The 22281-nt window shown below is 47.9% G+C and overlaps 1 protein-coding gene across 4 annotated transcripts in view; it reads right to left on the bottom strand.

Annotated features, from left to right (window-relative positions):
• Positions 1 to 22281, bottom strand: part of Galnt14 (polypeptide N-acetylgalactosaminyltransferase 14) — a 311256-nt gene that overhangs the window by 31224 nt on the left and 257751 nt on the right. For all 4 annotated transcript variants that reach the window (XM_051169112.1, XM_051168958.1, XM_051169180.1 and 1 more), the window contains exons 4-8: positions 13759 to 13826; positions 10710 to 10775; positions 10452 to 10573; positions 1788 to 1875; positions 933 to 1017 (exon numbers count right to left, since the gene is read on the bottom strand). In XM_051169112.1, coding sequence (XP_051025069.1) covers positions 933 to 1017; positions 1788 to 1875; positions 10452 to 10573; positions 10710 to 10775; positions 13759 to 13826 — 429 coding nt within the window. The remainder of the gene's footprint in view (positions 1 to 932; positions 1018 to 1787; positions 1876 to 10451; positions 10574 to 10709; positions 10776 to 13758; positions 13827 to 22281) is intronic.

The raw sequence follows: 22281 nt of genomic DNA, 5'->3' as shown, positions 1-22281 counted from the left end.
TTGGTACCCCTCTGGTCTTCAGTTCAACATAAGGCAATTTAATGAAATGATCAAACATCTACAATGACAGAGGTACCAGAGATACAGGCGTCCTTGAATACACTTGGGTATTTATAGGTTCCTGGATGGAGAAATTCCAGTCTACTGGCCTTGTCAAGCACTCAAGATTGCCCTGATGCTCTCTGAGATAGAACTGTTTGAGTCTGGAGGTTTCCAAGAGACCTTGGACGAGCTTGCTACGCAGTCTAAAGTATAACATCAAGTGTAACACCCTATCTCAACGCTGAACCAACAGGCTCCTGCACAGGATAGGAACGATGCTCTATTCTATGCCCGATCTTCCTGCCTCCTCTTCCTGCCTCCAATAACTGTGAACTCCAGAAAGATAGCTTGCTAGTCCAGGTGACAATGGAAACTATAAAATAGAGAATGTGTGCCAGAGCCATCACAACATGGCCAGTTATCTCAGTTCAAGCCACCGTGTTCACATAGAATAAGTGAGCTGTATTAAAACACAGCAGTGGTCATGCCTTCATTCTAGTTTACAGTTATGTACTCTCCTTCTCTGAGATGAATCCTGACAACTAAGACCTTAGGCCCGGGGGGCCTAGGCAGCATCTCTTCCCTTACTGGAGGCCCAGATGTTAGCTTTCAGGAGGCATAGAAGCCATCATGGCTTGTGTGAATGTGGAGTGTCAGTTCCACTGGCCAGCACAGGTCTCTAAAGGTCCTATTCCTTTACCCAGACATCGCTAGGAAGATAGATACCTTCTAGAATAAGGGCAAAAGTATAGATTCTCTGGCCCAGGGTTTTGTTCTTGCTTTTTCCACTCTTTCAAACATTCAGTATGGTTCTTTCTGAACCCTGGGGCAGCAGGATCAAGTGGGGCTGAGTCTGCCCACCCCCTGATGCAGCAGCCTTTTCTACTCACCGGATGGGCTCAGTAGGGTCGAGGCGCAAAGCCTTCTGTTCCGGGGACAGCTGCTCCCACTGGAAGTGGAGGCTCCAGTCAAACCCTAAAACATAGCATTGACCCATTTGATCTGGTTTCTCCAAGAACCCAGGGCCATCTCCTCCCTCTCCTTTCCCAGTTCCCGGGGAAACTGCTCCCTGAGAAGCCAAGTTCCCCCTGGTCTGACCAACAGCATGCCCAGGAAAGTTTTTTCGAAATTCCCTTCTCCCACTCTAGCCTATGGAGCCTCTCTGAAGCTCCCTGCTAGGTAGTCAAGGAATAAAGGGCAAAGGGTAAAAGCCCAGGATTATGGCATAAAGGTGACAGAATGGTCAATTCTGAGACAAAACAATCATAGGTCTGAGTCTTAGGAAGGAGAAAAGCCTGGAGTCTTGGTATAAACCATCCAAATCACCTACAAGTCAGTATTGGGCGAACTGGGCTCTCAGCAGAGAGCAGGGAAGGGAAAGTCTCTGGCAGAGGGTGATGCCGATGCCAAGATGGCAGACCAACATAGACCAGGACTCCTTGTTTCTACATTCTCACGTCTAGAGGGAACCCAGATTAAAGCTAGAGTGCTGGGGGGACGGGATTTCTGGTTCATATTTTCAGCATTTCACTGTCCCAAGAGAGAGGACCAAGTGGAGCTAAATTTTATTACAAGATAAAGGACCCAGACATGGCAGACAATTCACCAGGAGGTTTTCCTTCATTTTGTCCACTCTAAGATGAAGCGAAGGAGGAAGAGGAGGAAAAGGAGGGAGGAGAAGACTCGGAGGAGAGAGACTAAGAAAGAAAAAGAGGAGAAAGAGGAAGGAGTATTAGCACGCTCACCCCCTCTGAGCTCCGAGGCGGACTCGATGTAGTTGAAGGTGTCCAGGTGGATGATGTCAATCACAGGGCACACCACTCTGGTGTAGTCCTGTAAAACAAAAGCCTGCATTCAGTGTGCAGTGAGGACCTGCTGAGTGGGAGTCAGGGAACTTGAGGGGCGCGGGGGCGTAATCAACTAGTGACTCTAGTCTGTAGCCATAAGAAGCCAAAGCCAGGCATCCCCCAAAAGGAACCTGGGTTCCCAAATTCTTTTTCCCGAGACCCATGGTTCCTAGACAAGCTAATGAATACCAGTTTCCTGCAGGCAGATACCTTTCTATATTTCCAGTGCTGAATTCCCACCTACCTATCGGCCCAATAAGCACTGTCTACTTCGATACACACATCCACTCAGCTCTTTAACAGTGGCTTCACCATATTCTACCAACACATACTCCTTCCTTCAAGTTCTGATTCCTATTAGCAGACCATGTCATATCCTCTTCCCCTAGCGCCGAATTAAGATTTACCCTGTCCATTCAACCAGAGCAGGTTCTGGTTCTGACTCTAAAGTAGTGGTTCTCAATCTTGCTAACACTGTGAACCCTTTAATATAGTTCCCCATGTTGTGGTGAGCCCCGACCATAAAGTTATTTTCATCACCACTTCAAAACTATAATTTTGTTACTGTTATGAATCGTAATATAAATATTTGATCTGCAACACCCATGGGTTGAGAACCACCACTGCTCTAAAAGGACTCTTCTGAATCCACACTGACTCTTGCATAGAGAGCTGCGATGGATCTCTAAGCACCCATCCCCCTCCCCCGGTCCCTTTTCTCCTGTATATGGCTGCCTAGGCTTGCTATGCTGTGCAAATCTGGCCATGCTATGCAGTTGTCCAATTCTTTAATCACCTCTACCATAAGGTACACACTCTTAGGCCATCCAAGCCTGCTTCCACATATGAGTGAGAACATGAGGTGTTTGCGCAGAACAGACATTGCCAGAGGCCAGGAAGGAAGTGGGTGAGGGAGGACACAGAGAGGATTGATAACAGGCACCAAAATTCAGTGAAGAGGCATACATCCTGCAGTTCTCCAGCACAGTAGAGGGGACAAAACTTTTAATAATTTATTATATACTTCAAAACGTTAGAAGATTTTGAATGTTCCCAACACAAAGAAATGATCAATGTTTAAGATGACAGAAAGGCTAATTATCCTGATCTGATCATTACTTGTTGTATACATATATGGGGATGTTGCCCGTATTCTCCATCCCCTGTGAATATGTAGAAGTAGTGTGTTAACTTTTAAAAAAATGCATGCACCTTGCTTTTCAATTTCATCACTTATTATTTTCCCAGGATACCCTAGCAAAGTATCTGGTGAGAGAGCTAGAGAGGTGGCTCAGTGGTTAATAGTGCTTCCTGCTCTTCCAAAAGGACTTGGGTTCAGTTCCCAGTACCCACACTAGGAGGAGGCTCAACCACCTATAACTCCAGCTCCGGAGGATCTGATGTGCTGTGCGCATGCCTACATATAGATGCACAACTACAGAGAAAAATAAACTGATATCTGAAGAATCCTCTAAGGGATATTTTCAAATTAACCGAACCCAAGTCCTCAGTTCCTGGGCGCTACCAAACCCATCAAGCTTGTCCCTAGCAGGTGAATGTGCAACAGGGATATCAGCCCCAACAATGGTATACACAAGCTGAATACAAAGACTCTTGGGTCTCACACTGAGAGTTGTGTGGCCTGGAGAGGCTCGCCCCTCTGGAGGAAGCCAGCCTCTGCAGTCCACCACCCTTGGGCTCAGGGAGGAACTCCTTGAAGCCAGTTAATTTCTAGGTTCCATCTCTTCCCCCAAATGAGGTTGTCTTCTTATTTTAAGCTCCAGAATCACTGAGCACTTGATTCTAAGTTCACAGCCTTGATTTGGCCCTGAGCCTCCCACGTCCAACTCGCTCTGACAGTAACAAGGTCCCTCCCAAAACGAATCTGCCCAGGTGGAAAGGAACGCTCATTACCAAGGCATCGCTTCTACCGCAGGGACGTCGGGAATGCTCCAGCTGTCGCACCGCACCTGCCTGGGTGCCAGGGTGTCTTTGGGGGCTACCCTCCAGCCACTGATGTGTATCTGAGCATGCGCACAGAGCCCTGAAGACACTCATGTTACTTTAGAAAAAAATAAAATTAATATTTCAGAGGCATCGTCTCTAAGTCTTACAAAGCCATCATTCTGTCTGCTTTTGCAGTGCTCGGGGATCTCTACAGCTGCACCGATCCCTTCTGTGATCCTTGTCCAGTAAAGGATTTAAACATGCTCAAAGGCATGTCTAGGCTGTGCCCGGCTGCTGTGGATAACCTCTAAGCCCTTGGAACATCTTGCCTAGAAGACAGTCATCGTTTACCTGGGGGGTCTTGGGCCATACATACTAGACAGTCTGTGCTAACAGTGTGGTGTATGGTGAAGGATTTGTCCATGTAGTACCACTTGGCCTCTGCAACCATGTGGTGACCATGAAGGTCAGGCTCATATACATAGCTGAGGCTCCCAGTTAAAAAGTCCTGGGTACCAGGCGAGAATCTCTAGTTGGCAGCACTCCCTTTCCCCACTCTGGGTTGCCATATGTTTCTTCTATGACAAGTAAACATTGTTCATAGAACCCTTCTAGAAGGGGACAGCTAGTTGCTCATGCTGGAACTTTACACAAGTCAAAATTGAAAGCCAAGTGTGGAGCCTACCCCCAGCCTCCACACAGGCACCGCCGCACAGCTGTGACAGGCTCCCAGAGATCTCTCATACTCCCTGAAAGTTTGTGTGTTGGGATTTCAGTCTCACATCAACTGTGGTATCTGGGCTGTGAAGAAGAGACTGTGGTGGTGGTGGTGGTGGTGGTGGTGGTGGTGGTGTGTCACCAAAACCAGAACACGAGCTCACTACATGAGAGGATTGGTATCTGCTCTCTGGTGTGCCCCTCAGGCCTAGGCCAGAGCCTGGCAGGCAGCAGGTGTTCCTTCAGTGGCACTGGCTAAAAGAGGGAGGCTAGCACTCCCTCGAAAGGTATCGTGTAAGTGATGGCAGGGGCCAGGTGGGTAACTTATGGCTTAGCAGAATAGCTTCTCAAGCTGGAGGCTCGGTGATAGGGAGTGTCTCAATGCAACACCCAGAGTCAGCAGAGGCTCCTGTTTGGTGCCCCCAAAGGGTGGATCCTGAAAGTTAGGCCCTGGCTTGAGCACAAGCAAGTAGCTGGTGAAATCCTGGGTTGATCCTGGACTATTTCCTATTGCCCATTTCTAACACACACACACACACACACACACACACACACACACACACACACACCAGAAACCAACTTGATGAATGTTTCCAGTATCAAGTAATTAGAGGGGAGAGAAAGGAAATTAGGGAGGTGCCACAGGGGAAACTTCAGCTGAAGATGGCCCAGGATAGCCCAGACCCAGGCCCTTTTTCATTTTGTTCTATTTTTAAAAATTCCAAGCTCCAATCACAGCTTAAAAATTTCCATTTCCACTCACAAGATCACAATCACATTCTATGTAGAGGCAAGGCATGTACAAAGAAACCCAGAACTGTGTGTGCAGCATACACATTGCCCATCCCTCGGGCAGGGCTTCCAGGGTAATCTCAGCAGCCCACAGGGGAATCTCTAGGATGATCCTAGGGCCTGTCTCACTACTCTCTTCACTGTGAAAGGTTAAGCGCAGAAGGTGATGGGGACCAAGAAGCTAAGCTCCATCATGGGGCCAAATGACTCCCAAAAGACTGGCTACAGGAAGTCAAACTCCCATTTGAGAAAGCAAGGAAGACTGTGCTGGCCTGTAGGTGAGGCTGGCTGCAGATAGAAAAATGAGCTCATCCATCAGGGAGTTTTTCAAGGTGGTCTCAGAGCCATAGGGATAGAAAGAGATCCAGATTCATTAAGGCTGAACTCAGGATATACCCTTTGGGGGCCACATAACAGGAGCCTCTGCTGCCTCTCAGTATTGTGTGTGCTTTGATCCTGTGAGTGGAAATGGACTCTCTCTTAAATATGAACTATGAAATGCCAGGCAACAGATATGATATGGAGAAGTTTACTATATGAAGAAGAGTACGCCAGAGAGGGGCAGGGAGGGGGGTTTGCCCTTTTTATAGTCTTGAGGAGGGGCACACCTAGTGGCAGGCAGATAATGATGTCATAGGTTGCTGGGCAGACTGGGGCAGTAGGCTAAAACTCTACCCATCACTGAGCCTCAAGATTGGTGCTATGAAAACTGATGATAAGAAAGTGTGTGTGTGTGTGTGTGTGTGTGTGTGTGTGTGTGTGAAAGAAACATAGGGAAAGATAAGCAAGCAGCCTCCCACTCTGCTAAGACCCACACAAGGTTGGGCACATCACTACTTCCATCAAGCATGGAGGAGAGGCTCCTGAGGTCCCACCTCCCACTGTTAGTCTATAGGCAGCTAGTGAGTATGAAGGGAGGGGCTGAAATTCATTTTCTCCAGTAGTATCACCACTGATAAGTTGCATATATCCAGTAGATAATCCCCCATCCATCCTCATACAAACAACCTTAATTAAATACAGTGAGCAAAAAGGACAAAGAAATGCCAGGCGTGTCGGTGCACATCTTTAATTCCGGTACTCAGGAGGCCGATCTCAAGGCCAGCCTGATCTATGCAGGGAGATCCAGAGTAGCCAGGGCTACACAATGAGATCCTGGTGGGTGGGATGGAAAGAGAGGGGAGAGAGAAAGGGATGAAAGACGGCAAAGGGAGATGCCCCAAACTCAGTATGTAAATGTATTAAACTGTCAAAGAACAAAAACAAAGCAAAAAAGAAAACATGTTCTTCAAGGATAATCATCTTGGGGATCCCTACACAAGAAACATCTAATTCCAGCAACTTCAGTCCTTAGTCTACATTTCATAAGAGCTGAAAATAGGTACATCAACAAAAACCTGTACATAAACAGTTAAAGCAGCGAAATTATTGGCACCCACAGGTACCAATGAAGACATACCATGGAGCAATCATTTGGTCATGAAAAGAATATTGACATGCTGCAGTGTGTGTGTAGCTCAGAGACATGTTGGGTACGACAAGTCAGGCTCGAAAGGCCATCTCCTGTGATCCTGATTTTATGAAAGGTACAAAACAGACAAGTCCCCAGGGACAAAGCAAGGGCACATGGCCGTGGGGGTGGAGGGCGGGGGGAGGAAGGAAGGAGCAGCAGCGGTGAGCAGTGCGAAGCTTTCCTCTCCAGTGGTGAGAATGGTTTATAATTAGAGTGTAGTGAGGGCTGTATAATCTGCAAACTGCAGTGTAAGATGGTTAAAATGGTCAGTTTTGATACATGCCTTTCACATGTATGTGCATGCACACCCACAAGGCATCTGGTATTCTGACTAGGGTTAAATCACCTTAGAGATCACATGAAAGTGCTTATGGGGAAGAGTAAAAACACCCAGCAGAGTACAAAGTTGGGTAAATACAGGATGATTGCAACTATACTAAAACTGCTCTTTGAAGAGAAAAATGCTCCTAAGTGGGAAGAAATGAGGCTACGGATGTCTTTGCACGATGGAAATTTGGTTGATTAGTTTTCATTCTAATGTTCCATATTTCCCAAAATGTCTGCAGTAACTGCGGGACACTTTTGTGGTGGAAAACAAGGGATCCAGGCCTCTTCTTTTCCCCTTTCACTCCTAGGCCGTGGGGTTTCCGTAATACCACACTCCTGGTTCCAAGTCTACTTCCCTTTGGCATGACCTTGGCTGAAGTGGGGAACTTTGCCTCTGATCCCTACTTCTCTCCCTAGCTAGGGTCTGAGTCCTACACTCCTTACCTTCCTTGTGGCTCTTCAGCCTTGGCTTTCAAGCCCTGTTTCCGTACTCTAGTTTCCTCTTGGCTCCAGCCACAGACTAGAAAGGATGATTGCACTAGCCCTAGGCTCCTGAGCACAGGCCCAGGCACAAAGGCCTTTTTAGGATGGGGGTAGAGGAACTGTTCAGCATCTGAGAGGCATGCAAAGCTTTCCTTCCTTCCCTCCTTCCTTCCTTCCTTCCTTCCTTCCTTCCTTCCTTCCTTCCTTCCTTTCCTCCTCCTCCTCTTCCTCCTTTTTGTTTTTTTCAAGACAGGGTTTCTTTTGTAGTCCCAGGTGTCTAAGACACACTTTGTAGATGAGGCTAGCCTTGAGAGATCTGCCTGTCTCTGCCTCCCGAGTGATGGGATTACATGTGTGCACCACTTCACCCAGATACAAAGAACTTTCTTATCATCAGTTTTCAAAGCACAGTGGTTCTCAGTTCCTCATGCTGTGGTGACCCCCAACCATAAAATTATTTTCCTTGCTACCTCATAACTTTAGTTTTGCTACTGTTATGAATCATAATGAAAATATCTGTGTTTTCTGATGGTCTTGGGTGATCCCTGGGAAAGAGTCATTAGATGCCCCCAGAGGGGTTGCGACCCACAGGTCGCGAACCTCTGCCATAGCACTTCTATACATGGTCACCTAGTATGTGTTAGTTCTTTCCAAACCAGTGCAGCATGAATATACAGGAACCATGTCAGATTTACTATGTACAAACTAATTCCTTTCACACAGCCTGTTTGAGACTCTTCCTCAGATAGGTGCCAATCAATTCCAGCCAATCAGCTTAGGGGTAGGCAATGAGTCTACTTTTCTAAATCCAACCATGCCACTACCCCACCATGCCAGGCTTCGAAGGATGGTTTCCAGCACCAAGAGCCTATCTACAGAAGTCAGGGTGGTGATAGAGAGGGGACCAGTTCCCAGCTGCATTTGTCATTGGTTAAGGGAGACTGAAAACCAAACTCAGAAGAGAAGATGGAAGACAAAGTAGGCGACGGATGCTTGGAGCGATCCTGGCCGAGCATGCAGATAGGGAGCCGCTGGAGAAGTCTCAAGGAGCAGAAAGGAAATAAGGTGGCCAGAGACAGGGAGGTCAGGGTGGGACAGTAGCTGCAGCTGGGGAGGTGGGCCGGTCAGGAAAGTACCCACTGGGTTAGCATGGTGATGCCTTGAATCCAAAGTCCCAGAATCCACATGAGCTAGGCAAGGCAGCACTTGCCCATAACTCCAATAGCGATGTTGTGTTGTGTGCATGTGGTGGGAGTATGCTGACAGACAGGGAGATTCCTGAAGCTCAGCCCATTCCCCAGTCAGCCTGGGCAAAGTGAAGAACTTCAGGTTCAGGAAGAGCTCTTGTCTCCAAAAGAAAAGTAAGGTAGAAAGCAAAAAGGGAGAGGCATGAGATATTGGCATGGGGCTCCATGTGCACCTGTGTGTGTGCACACCATGTACACATACAATATTGCCACACAGACACAGACACAGGTAGGACACTGTCAATAGCAATGACAGGACCAGGACAGCCCATCTGTGTCAGCACAGATGCCTGGGGAGTCTCAGTTGCTAAGACAAGAATACGGAGGGTAGGAAGGTTTTTGGAAGGACCTTCAGTGCTAAGGGAAACCCCTCAACTGAATGATTAGCTCACAGAAGTATTTCCCTGTTTGAATCCTACTGACTGATTTATGTATTGGAAACAAAAGATCCTTCTGAACAATGCTAAGGGTTCAAACACAGAGAAACTCTCCCAAATGCAGAGAAGGTAGTCTCTAATGGGTGTTGACAACTAGCCCCATGTGTGAGGGCTTAGTCAACCTGCTGAGGGGGGCTCTCTCCAATGAGCAAGTGGCAAAACCTTCTCAGTTCTCCTTTGAGCAGCTTGCCCACCGGGCTCTTCTCTCCTTTCAACACTGTTATTATGAAGGCAGGAGTTGAGTGGCTAACCAGGAAGAGCAGGAGGAAACCAGCCCAGCCCAGGACACACACTGCTCGGCTGATACTGAAAATACCCTTCCTGAAGAATCTCAAGCCACATTACATACGGGCCCAGACACTATTTTCTCATCTGTGAAATGAGTATGCTACAAATGCCCAACTCCTACTGCCCACACTAGCTGTGCAAGTCAGTAGTTTAGGATGAGCGTCAGGCAACACCAGGCTGATATCACTGATACTGGGGTCTCCAGTGTACCCTGTGCTCTGCAGTGAGCCAGAGTCCAAAATAACGAGAATAATAAATGGAGCTTTGCTTCCTAGAGGGATGGCTGAGGCACAGAGAAAAGCAGCACCCAGAATCTCAGAGTAAGTCAAGGGTGAACAGGGAGGGGCTTCTCCTCCCTCCCAGCACCTGGCCTCTAGCTCGGCCGAGGCCTTCAGGAAAGGATGATACGTGGACAGAAGAAAGACAGAGCCCTCAGGAACTGGCTGTTGTTGCTGTTTCCTCCCACAGTAGGCACTCTGGAGGCGGCCCTCTCCGGAACTTTGATAGCTATAGTTCCAGGTAGTTTTCTCTTGCCTAGAACACTGAATGCTACATACTACCTGAAGACAGCTTCAATTTCAGGCTTGCTGCTGTGGGCAACTGTGTGACAAATCGGAACAGCCCGGGCCTTGCTTTGGTCGCTGACTGCATGCGGTGGGATCTGTTTCAGGCCACTATCCTTTAGTCTTTCATCTATAAAGTGGGGGGAAACAATCTGTCCCATCCAGGTCCCTAAGTGAAGACACAAGCTTGGAGGCTCTAGACAAAGTAGGAGGTAGGCACCTTAGCTCTGTTCCTCAGTTTGACTCACCTCTTTGACCCTGTGTAACAGGGGCTGCAGCCAATCCCTGTTCACCTCACAGTGGCTGTCCAGAAACGTCAGAGTGGTGCCTTGGGCAATGTCAGCACCCCGCATCCGGGACCGGACCAGACCTGTATCAGGGACAAATGGGTACTGTTGCTGTTCCAGTGACCAGCAAGACGATATCCCCTCAAATACCCAAATGCATACACCCACCACACTCCACGCTCCATTCACAGGCCAGCTCTGCCCCGTGGTCCAGCCTACCTTGCCGCTCACTGTTACGCAAGCACTTGACCTTGGGCAGTTTGATGAGCTGCTTGCAGTCCTCAGCTGCAAAGACAAAGGCCATGCTTGGTGAGCACCCAGGATGGGACTGTGTGTGAGCAAATGGGAAGGATCAGGAAGGTAGACCTATTTGCTACCCACACCCTGACTGCAGAGCCTGGTCCTGAGTTCAGACTGTTTCTAGGTCATGCAAGGGGCTGACAATCACTGTGTAAAGTGACCACAACTGGGCCCATTTCGAACAGATCAGCACACAGTGGCATGAACATGCTTTCACAAGAACATTCTGGGTGTGTATCTGTGGTCTGGTCACCCCAGGGTCATCTCTGTTGCTACACAGCATTGGATTATTAATTCACTCTGGTCACCATGGTGGTCTAGTTAAAAATGCCAGGAAGCCAGCAACAGAAGACAACAGCTTCGGACTTTGCTTTTAGAATATGGAGGCCCTCTTTATAAAGAGATCAGTCAACATATTTCTCCAACACCACAGAGCTTATAATGGGGTGGGTGGTCTCCAGACCGATGAACAAGAGCCCCACTGCCTTTTGGGTAAGAGCCTCCACTGCCTTTTGGGTAAGAGCCCCACTGCCTTTTGGGTAAGAGCCCCACTATCTTTTGAGTAAGAGCCCCACTGCTTTTTGGGTAAGAGGCCCACTGCTTCTTGGGTAAGAGGCCCACTGCTTCTTGGGTAAGAGCCCCACTGCCTTTTGGGTAAGGGACCCACTGCCTTTTGGGTAAGGGACCCATTGCATTTTGGTCACTTGTCCCAATCACACTGGAATTACCCTATTGCTCCATCACTTCTCTAACTGGACTGGCAGCTCCTCCACCCTTTGATTCTGTTTTTATAGACCTTGGCCTTTCTGCTTGATTCTGAACTCTAACAAGCAACAGGAGAGACTTTTACAGGCTTCTCCTGGCAAGATCTTATTCTGAGAGCTCTGAATATGTTAATACATTAGGTCTCTCTATAAACCATATATATTGACTATAGTCATCTCTATTGTACAAGCAAGAGTGCTGGCTTGATGAAGCTAATGGTTTGCTTGAGGGGCATAGTAAGGGTTCAGAAAGAGAGTTTGAACACAGGCTCCTGGGCTCTTTCTAAATCCTAGGCTATCCTGTTCCTAGGGGGACATTGCAGCACTTCCTTTTTCTCTGGAACACCAGGCTACCCCAAGGAGGAGCGCACCCTATTCCAGTCTCTTCCTTACTGGGAAAGGAGAACAGGCTACTGAGCTCCAGATCTAGAGGAGGTCTTAGGACTCAGAGCCTTATGCATCACCTACTTTTCCATATGGAATCCAGAGTCTCTGTCTTGTATGTGAGCTTCTAGTGTTTATGCAGTAGGTGTCGGTGTGGGAGTGGCCTCTGTGCCCAGTTCCCAGCACCTATACTGGATGGGATAAAGGTTGCTTTCCTCATACTTGCAGTTGTCCAGCCCATGGTGCCACCCATCTAGCTCACCACCAGGAAAAGACTTCCTCACCTGGTTATGGTTGACCGAGTAGAACTGCATCTAGAACAGTGGCTGTTAGAGGTAGGGGTCGACTCTGCCAATATTTGAATGCTGATAATGTTTCCATAATTAATTATGGCTTTCAGACTTAAACAGATGACCAGAGACCCCAGCATGTTTCACTTAGGAAAGTGGATCAGGGGAGTAAATCTGGGTGGGACCTGGGTTCTTTTATGGGATAACTAAGGAAATACGAGGCAGGAAATGATGATAACCAGTGTGTGGAAAGGTTCAAAGGCTCACTCTGTCATGGGTGTGTGTTGAGATGTCCCATGAGGATCTCAGTGTCAAGGCCCACCAGATTCCCAGGGAATGAGGAGGAAACATGGCAGCCTCAGTTCAGATGGGTACTGTAAAAGTAACTTTTAGTCACTTGTTCCAGTTTTGTCTCGGAGGCTTACTGCCTCTATCTGCCAACCTAGGCCTAGTCCTGGAAGCTTCTAGCCTCCGTACAGTCTAATCTAGGCCTAGAATGTTCTCACCCTCTGAGACTCACTGGTGAATAAACTCAACTTTTCTTGTTTTTGATGAGGTCATAGCTGGCTATTCTAGCTCAAACTCCTCTCCCAGCTGATTTATTCAATCTGGCTTTTCTCTTGGCCTCTGAATTGCTCTGCTTGGCCTCAAACTAACTCCAGCAATCTTCTCTAATCTTCTGGCTCATTCAGATGTCACCTGAGTTCTTTCTCTGCAACCTATTACTGCCCCAGCACACTGCCTTCTCCTCTCTCTGTATTGTCCTTAAGTAGCTTCCCTTTCTTCTCTCTTCTCATGAGAGTTGGGCATTTCCTATTCTATCACATCTCTCTCTGATTCATCACTTTTTCTGCCACTCAATTAGACACAACTTTCAAACATGGGCGCTTCCTTGTACAAACTAACTTTACTTTCATTGTTTGGGATTAAAGGTGGGTACCACCATGTCTGGACTTAAGCTTTACTTGATACTTGCTCTATACCAGGCTGGCCTTGAACTCAGATGTGTTTGCCTCTGTTTCCTGGATTAAAGGTGTGTTTGTATTTCAGCTGTAATACAGTCTAGCAGGTCTTTAGATGTGATCTCTTGCCAGAGCGGCCAAGTTCTAAATTAAGATTCCTCTACGGGGCACATTAATGCCGCATCATTAATGTCTAATGGGGCTTTGGGTTCTAATGATGAACTTTTGATTGCAAGGCATCTCTTCCCTTGTCCAGGAATATGCTAGACAATGATGACATGGATGCCACATGCACTAATCCACACATGTACACTCACTCACCAACCATCCCATGCAGGAATCTAACAAATTTAGCTAATTAGCTCCTCAAAAATTTACACCTTTTCTCCCCCTCAAATGTAAGGTATATCACCTTTTTAAGCTCAGGCGCAGACACTCAGTTTTCTATGTCTGCTACCCAACATGGCTTCTGTTCACCTCTAGAGTCTCAGTGGGCTCCCCTCCATTTGCATGCAGTAGCTGGGACCAGACATTTGTGCCTCAGCTGTCAACAATCAATGTTACTTACGGTCATTGCTGAAGTCATCCACTAATATGATTTCCTGGATCAGATGCGTAGGAGTGCGGTTTAATACACTGCAGGAAGGAGAGAGATTATGATGTCTTCTAGTGGCAAAACGCATACCAATTCCGTTGTTAAATATCACTGTACAGGAGGAATGAAGAGGCAGGGGCACCAAAAGGGTTGCCCAGTCATCCTGCTCATCAGCAGATGAGCCACTGAGGCTATGATTCTGCCTCCTCCACCACAATAAACAGTATGCTGCCCAGAAACCCACCCAGACAGAAACCCAGGCAGTATCACCACCCACATTCCCTCTCTACAAACCCCAGTCTTATTGTTCTATCTGGATGTTTTACATAAACCACTCTCACCTTGTCTATCTGTCCTGGCTCACCCTCTTTCTACGGGTAAGCAGACAAGGTCTCACTGTGCAGCCCAGACTGGCTTTGAACATTCACTCTTCCTGCCTTCCCATCTCAAGTACACGAGCAAAGACATGTCCCACCATCCCTCACATGGCTTTGCCAACTTGTATTTGGTTTATCACTGTGGCCTCTATCTGCCTCAGCTCATCTCAGTCCCAGGAAGTTTTCCTTGTGGCCTTCAAGTGACCTTTAAGGCCCATGGATCCGGTAGTGTAGATTTCCATGTGGCCACAACCAAATCGAAATCCCACTGTGCCTCCCCACCATCTACACCCCAAACCCTCAGCGTGGTCTGCACCCTTGAATTGCCAAGCTGACCTATGCTGCCCACATCTATCTATGCCCACCGCCGCCACCTGGATTTCTTGTGCTTATTCACCATTGACAGCCTCTTCTTCAAGGCCCTGAAGTGGCCCTAAGCTGCCCACAAGGACCAGTTCAAATGTCACTTCCTCTCTAACAGCTTTCGGATCTACTTAGGGGGAATTCATTGTTTCCTCCCTTGGGATTCTTCCACAGTTGTTAGGCAAGGCTTCTCACAGCACTCATCACTTCCTGACACGGGCAGCTGGTTTTACACCTCACCAGGAAGGCCCCTGGCCCTGTGACCCTGATGCCATGCAGAAGCCCTGGTGAGAGGGGCAAACACTCTAAAGAGAGACAGCTGTGACTCCTCCCCCTCCAGCTATCAGACAATCACTGAATCAGTGTGCTCAACAGACATGTAGAATCCAAGCTTCAAGCTGACCTCCAAATTAAGGATACAAATGGCTTCTCCCCGACATCTACTGAGTGGGTAGAACTAGGGACAAGGAACTCTGCCAGGCCAGAACAAGTGTGCAGCTTCCAATGCACAAGTCTGTGAAATCCCTGAGGTGCTTTTCTCTTTCAGATATGGAGTGTGTGTGTGTGTGTGTGTGTGTGTGTGTGTGTGTGTGTGTGTGTGTGTATGTGTGTACATGTATATGAAAGTGGAGGTTGGAGTTCAGTGTTGGGTACTGAGGTGGTTTAAATGAAAATGGCCCCCATAGGCTCCATAGCGGGTGGCACTGTTAGGAGGGGTGGCCTTGTTGGAGGAAGTACATCACCGGGGGTGGGCTTCAAGGTTTCAAATGTTCAAGCCAGGCCCAGTGTTTCTCTCTCTCTCTCTTTCTCTCTCTCTCCCTCTCCCTCTCCGTCTCTCTCTCCCTGCTGCCTGCAAATCTGGATGTGGAACTCTAAGCTCCTTCTTCAGCACTATGTCTGCATGTGTGCTTCCATGCTTTTTGCCATGATGCCAACGGGCTAAACCTCTGAACTGTAAGCCAGCCCCAATTAAATGCTTTCCTTTATAAGTGTTGCCATGGTCATGGTGTCTCTTCACAGCAATAAAAACCCTAACCAAGAAAGGTGCCTTCTTTTATTATTCTCACCTTATTCTGAAGACAAGGTCTCTCACTAGACATGGATCTCACCAATGTGCCTAGACTACTGGCCTGCAAGCTCCAATGGTCCTCTTGTTTCCATGTCCCAACAGTGGCATTAGAGGGGTACACACAGCCATACTTGGCTTTTTTTTATGGATGCTGGGGATCTGAACTCAGGCCTTTATGCCTGTGCAGCAGTCACTTTCCTGAGTTACTTCTCTTACCCTCAGGGGAGTGTGTGTGTGTGTGTGTGTGTGTGTGTGTGTGTGTAAGAGAGAGAGAGAGACAGAGAGAGAGAGAGAGAGAGAGACAGAGACAGAGACAGACAGAGACAGAGACAGAGAGAGACACAGAGACAGAGAGAGAGACAGAGACAGAGACAGAGAGACAGAGAGAGATTGCACATATAGACTAATAACAAAAATATTATTTAATATTTCCCTCAAAAATGTGAAACAGATTGCTTCCCCACTACCAAATTGAGAATGTTTTGTTCATCCTAAACCTGTATTTTGTTTACTTACAAAAAATGGTAAAATGATTTCCCATAGAAAAGCTGTTTTTCACCTTCCCTATTCATTGTACTAGAAATAAAGTTCCAACAATTGCTAGTCATTTAGTAGCAATGTTTCTTTAAAAAATAATTTTATTTATTCTTTGAGAATAAGTAAAGCATACATAGACCCTCTTTCTCCCTTTCCAAGTCCTCCTGGCCTCCTCAAATGTCTTCATCCAAACTTCATGCCCTCCCCGTTTTCTTCTTTATTTTGAATCATCCACTGAGTTTAACTACTGCTACTCATATTCACACAGGGGTGAAGCTATCCATCACTGAGGATGGACAACCTACTGGTAGCTGCACCCCCAAAGAAAAGGGACTCTCCCTGTCCCAACAGCTATCAGCTTGCCAATAGCATCTCAGTTAGGGGTGGGGCCTTGTGAGCTCTCTCAGACCATGCCTGACTGGCTTGGTCTTGTGCTGGTGACCACAGCCTCTCTGATCTCACAAACACAATGTCCATGGTATACCAGCATCTCCCAGCACTCCTGCCTGTCTTCTGACACTCATGCTCTTTTCATCGCCTTTGCTGTGATGTGGTGATCCCTGAGCCTTGGGAAAGGGACTTGACACGGATGTTTCTCTCAGAGCTGAGCGCTCACCAGTCACTTATTCTCATCATTTTAACTGGTTGTGAGTCTCTGTATTAATGACTGCATTGACAAAAGAAGCTCCTTTGACCAAAGTTGAGAATAGTGGAGAGCCTGGTTCAGTCCCACTAGGGAATCTTTAAGACAGAGTGCCTACCACATTTTCCTTGGGTTGGACCCGACTTAAAAAATTATCTGTATAATAGAGAACCTGGGACAGTGAAGGTAGCTCAAGACCCAAACCCATATTCCCCAGAACAGGACTGGTTAACCCACCTCAATGCTAAATTTACAAAATACTATACCCTTCGCCTCTTGTATATCCATCAATTAAAATATGACCACAGGCATGGGAGAGAGGTAAAAAGTGTAATCCCTTCTCTTCCCACCTTGGTTTGGCCACACTATAAAAAAGCAAACAAACACTGACCCAATTTCCTTCACTAATTTCTGTTTCTCAATTTCTTTGGGAATACAGGGGAACTATGGGGTAGTTTATGAACCATTCCTGCAGATGGTAACATCCATCCTTTGTTCACTTCTCTCTCTATTGGGAGAGTGTTTAGAGCGCACCTCCTATGTGCTGGGCACTGAGTACTGAGCGAGAAGCCCAAGGGAACTCAGTCCTTCTGTTGTATCCATCACAGAGCTGTTGGAGCTGGGGCAAGTGGCTTTACTGCTATTCCACATAGTAGCTAATCTGTAGAATGGGAATGGTTTAGAGCAGGGGGCTCTTTAAGGGACCACAGAGATGATGAGGAGAAAACCTATACAGGGTATTTAGTGCAACATTCAGCACTAAGTGACAGAAGACAGTAGCCATCCCTACTATGCCATGTGTCACTAATGATTTGCTCATTGAACTGATCTTTCTGTTAGAGACATCTCACTCAAGGGGCACAGGCTCGGTTTCCAGTATTAACTGCACTCCCAGAACTCTTCCTGAGCATCCGCAAACATCACAGTTCAGAAACATTTTTGCTTCACATCAGCCATCACAATACACCAAGTCCTGTGCACATCGGGGAGTGGGGCTCACAGTGGGTGCTGGTGGGTTTTGTTTTGTTTTGTTTTTTAGCATCCCTCTTCTCAGACCTGCCTGAGCCCTTCTTCCAGGGCAGCCCCCTTTCTATGCAGGAGGCAGACTAATGAGAAAGGAACTTTGCCTGGAGCTACCTTTATTTATGAAGCCTTAATTCTCACCATGGCAACTAGCATAAGATAGAGAGAGGATTCCCCAACACAAAGCCAGGGCACTTGTCAGTGTCTGGAGGGAGGTGGGGAGGGGGAGGGCAGGGAGCAGAAGGGGACTTCAACCTATACCATATGGTGGTGGGTAGAGATTGTTCACTGTGATTGTCCCACAGAAAACACAGCAAACCCAACCGCCATCCGTCTAATCAGGGCAGGAGAGGAGAAGGAGGCAGACAGAGGGAGAAAATCTGCTTGAAGAATAACCTCTAATGAGGTTTGATTACGCCCGGAGCTTCTGCATTCGGTACCCCCCCCCCAAATCCCCGCCGGCTTCTTTGAAATTCAAGAGCTCTCTTCTATGAACATCAAAAGGTAAATCGTGTGTAGCTCTGAGCTGGTTGAACTGAGAGATGATTAGCAAATAAAAAATGTCCAGAGTTTAAAACGAGGAGGGGGAGTGCGTGTGTGTGTGGGGGGGGGGGAGGTATAAGGGGGTGGGGAGAAAGAAATCGTCAGCAATAGGTGCTAATTAGACCATTTCCCAGCAACACCTGGCTTGCTTGTGCTCTGTCATCAGAGCGATTGAAGCAATAGTGAGGTCTCCCTAACCATGCCTCTAGGCTGGGAGGGTCGGAGAAAGGCATACACCCTGGCCGCCTGAGGTGGCTGGAAAAAGACAAGGTTAAGTCCAGCCCAGGGACCTCAGCCTGGATGACCCCCTGTCCATTGCTCCCACCTTTCCACACCACTCCCTGCCCATCCCCACTCCCTGCAATTCCTGCCACCTGAACCTCGGCTGCTGTGACCTCCTGCCCTCCATCCCTGTCACAGGCACTTCTATCTGGGCTTCTCTCACTAGCTCCCTCTCAGCAGAGTAGATCCTTCTCTTTCCCCAAGGCCCACCCCACCCCATCCTAGCTGTCTCTACTTGGACTGTCACATGTCCTTCGGCATGTGACCACAGCTTGGGACAGAGTGCCCATCTCATTGGTCTACATGAGCCACACCGTCCAAGGAATCATTTTGGATCTGTCCCCTCTGTGCAAGCACACAGGCTGAATCTAGGACTTCTCCTGCTCCTCTGCTTTCTGTGATCGGATTGTGGGGTCCATGTGGGGCCTTAAGATATATCTGTGTAGTTTGGGGAATGCCAAGTAAGCCATACCACTTGCTTGCTGTGTAGTCCTGAGCAGGTTGGCTCCCAGCCTCCACCCCTTCTGTAATTACCTTTCCCTTGTAAAAGCGGGTGATATTAATACTTGACCTACTTCACAGGCTTTTGTGTGTCTGAAATGAGGAAATGTATTTGAAATTGCTTCGCGAACTCCACAGTGCTGTAGGCCGACAGGTTTTATCAAATGCTCCATAAATACCAGTTGAATGAAGACCTGGGATGAGCTGACAGTTGAGTGTAGTGGTTCAGGAGTGAGACCGATTTGTGTTCAAGCACATGGCTGGGCAGCCTCCCCTTGTCAGCAGGAGGGCTCCAGTCAGTACCAAGCCTTCAAGTGCCATGGTTTCCTCAGCTTGGTGAGCATCGCTTAGCACCATGCCTGGCACATGACAGTTGCTCTTGGAATGTGGGTGCTGGTGATAAGATTATTGGAGCTACGAACAGCAGCAGACATGATATACAGCTGTGAATCTCCGAGCCCAGAGCCAGGAGCTTTGCCACAGTCTGGGGACTTGTCAGAAATGCAAATTCTCAGGCCATGTTCCAGACTCACTGAGTCAGGATCTCTGAGGCTGGAACCCAAGAAAGCATGTTCTAGCAGGCCCTCCAAGAGAATCTGGCATCTCCTCACATCGGAGAGCCACCACATCAGAACACTAGTAGCCAGACCAGAGATTTGTCGCAATCATGCCTTCCTCTGTGCCAGCCACGGATCCCAGTCTTTTGTTTACTGTGACTAATCTTGATGGGCACACTGGAGGGATTAACAAATGTCCCCAAAATTACCAAAGCATACTCCAAGCATAGAGATGGTTCCAGAAAGATTGCCATGTGGATCATCCAAGTGTGGAGGGAAGGCTCAAACGCATGTAGACAGCACTATGCATTGGGCTGCAGGCTCAGGCAGCACAAAAACTGGAAGGGAGAAGCTGCTCAGTGCAGAGCTTGCCTCCCCTTGAGTGGGTGCGCATTCCAGGGCTGCCTGTGACTGTCAAATGCCAGTGTCTTTTGTTTTTAAATGCATGCTGCACCAGTATGTCTGTCTCCAGGGAGCCTCAGGGACTTCAGTCTTAGACTAGGCTGTGCCATTGGCAACCTCTTAATTCTATTACATCTGTCTGTCTGTCTGTCTGTCTGTCTATGTATCTACATTTTTTCATTCTTTCTTTGTTCTTTCTATCTACTTATTTACATGTGTGTGAGTATGTGCGCGCGTGCGTGCGCACGCGTACACCTACTATGGTCCTTATGTGCAGGTCAGAGGAGAGCTTTCAGGAGTTGGCTCTGTCCTTCCACCATGAGGAACCCAGGGATTGAGTTCCATTTCCAGACTCGGTGGCAAGTGCCTTTACTATCTGAACCATCTTTCTGTCCCATGCTTCCTACCCCCACCTTGTATTCTGAGGCTTCCATTTTTTTCACTGGTGTCTCTGATTCTCCACCTGACATGGTTGTGACTCTCTCTTCTCCTGTCTTCCCTTCCATCAGGCTGGATCCCATCACTTGTGCCTTCCCATGTCCCAGCCCTCTGCTAGGAATCAAGAGCAGCCTGGGACACTGATAGAGTCTTCACAGAAGCCACCCTTTTCCTTGTCCCCTCCATTTGACTACAGTGATTTGCAAACCACCAAAGCTCTTCACAATCTATGGTGACACTCTGGGTGACACCAGTAGTGACCTGGTACATTTGTGCGCATATGTCAAGAATGATTGTCTTGTTGGGAAATCACATGTGAGCTGAGCCCCCTGTGAGATGGGTACAGAAGCCAGGACAGGGTTGGTAGCTGGGGGAAACAGCCAGCCATCAGGTACCAAAGACATGTGGACTGCAGGTGAAATTGCTCTTTCTTACACGGGGTGGGTCCTTTTCTGGAAGTGAGTCACTGGCCCGACACAGTAGACCATCAACATCTAGTGACAGGTGGACATAAGATGTGGTATGTCCCCTGGGCATGAGCCTGCTGCCAAGCAAGCTTGCTTCCCTCTACCCAGAATTCCTTACTTCCATAGCACACAGGTGTGGACGGTGATGGAGATGACGAGAGGGGTATTTACTGTGCTTCATACTCTCTCTGGCCCATCCATGTTTAATCTCATTTTTTCCCTCTGTGTATCAGATGACCTTTCCCTCATGATGCCTAGTAAACTGTATGCCTCTGAGACATGAAGTGTCATAGGGTTTCTATCACTGTGAAAAACACCACAGCCAAATACAGCTTGAAAAGGAAAAGCTTTAATTCATCTTACAACTCTTAGGACACATTCTAGCACGAAGGGGAAGTCAAGGTAGGCACCTGGAGGCAGGAACTGACACAGAGGCTATGGGGAAATGCTGCTTACCAGCTTGTTACTCATGGCTTGCTCGGCCTGTTTTCTTATAGCACCCAGGGCCATCTGCCCATAGTGAGCAGGGCTTTCCCATAGCAGTCATCAATACTAATAGAAAATGCCTGCACAGACTTCAGTACAGGCAATCTGATAGAGGTGTTTTCTCAGTTGAAGTTTCTCTTCCCAAATGACTTTAGCTTGTGTCATGTTGACAAAAAACAAACATGCAGCTTCTGTGGGTGCTTTATGAGGGAGGCTGGACTCTGTGTACACGTAAAGCTCTGGCTGGATACCTAAAGCTCCTGCTGACCCCTTCCCTGTGACTCACCTTCCAGGTACAGGCAGCTGAGAGGACTCAAAGTCAGGGCATGGGCCAGAATCCTGGTGCTGTGCTATGTGACCTTGATGTAGATTTCCCAAGGCTCGCTTTTCTCTGTTGACCTACTCACCTCCCTAGCTGAGGGCAGGAGCTCTGGAGACAACTATGACTTTACTAGGACAGGGGAACTACTGTTGGGGATCTGAGGAAGGAAGTCCAAGGCAGCTGGCCTGGTAGGAGGAGATGGATTTGGGGAGAGGAAAGGGGTGTTGTTTCAGACAATGGTAGTTGAAATCTGCCAGAGTCTCATGGGAACATGGGGGCACAGTTTCTAGTCAGGTCCCTGGCCCATTTTCTAGGGCTAGTTTGCCTGTGGCTGGCATGGAGACTTAAGCATATGGAAAAGTTGGGTAGGCCACAGACCATCCTTGTTAGAACAGAGCTCTCATAGGAGAAGTGTGTCTGAGGTGAAGTGTCAAGGTGGCAGGGAGGCCTGGGGCAAGCAGGCCTGGAGCTGACAGTAGATGCCCA

The sequence above is a fragment of the Acomys russatus genome, chromosome 1, assembly GCF_903995435.1.
Source record: "Acomys russatus chromosome 1, mAcoRus1.1, whole genome shotgun sequence".
Lineage (NCBI taxonomy): Eukaryota > Metazoa > Chordata > Mammalia > Rodentia > Muridae > Acomys > Acomys russatus.
This window is presented reverse-complemented; position numbering and strand designations above follow the sequence as displayed.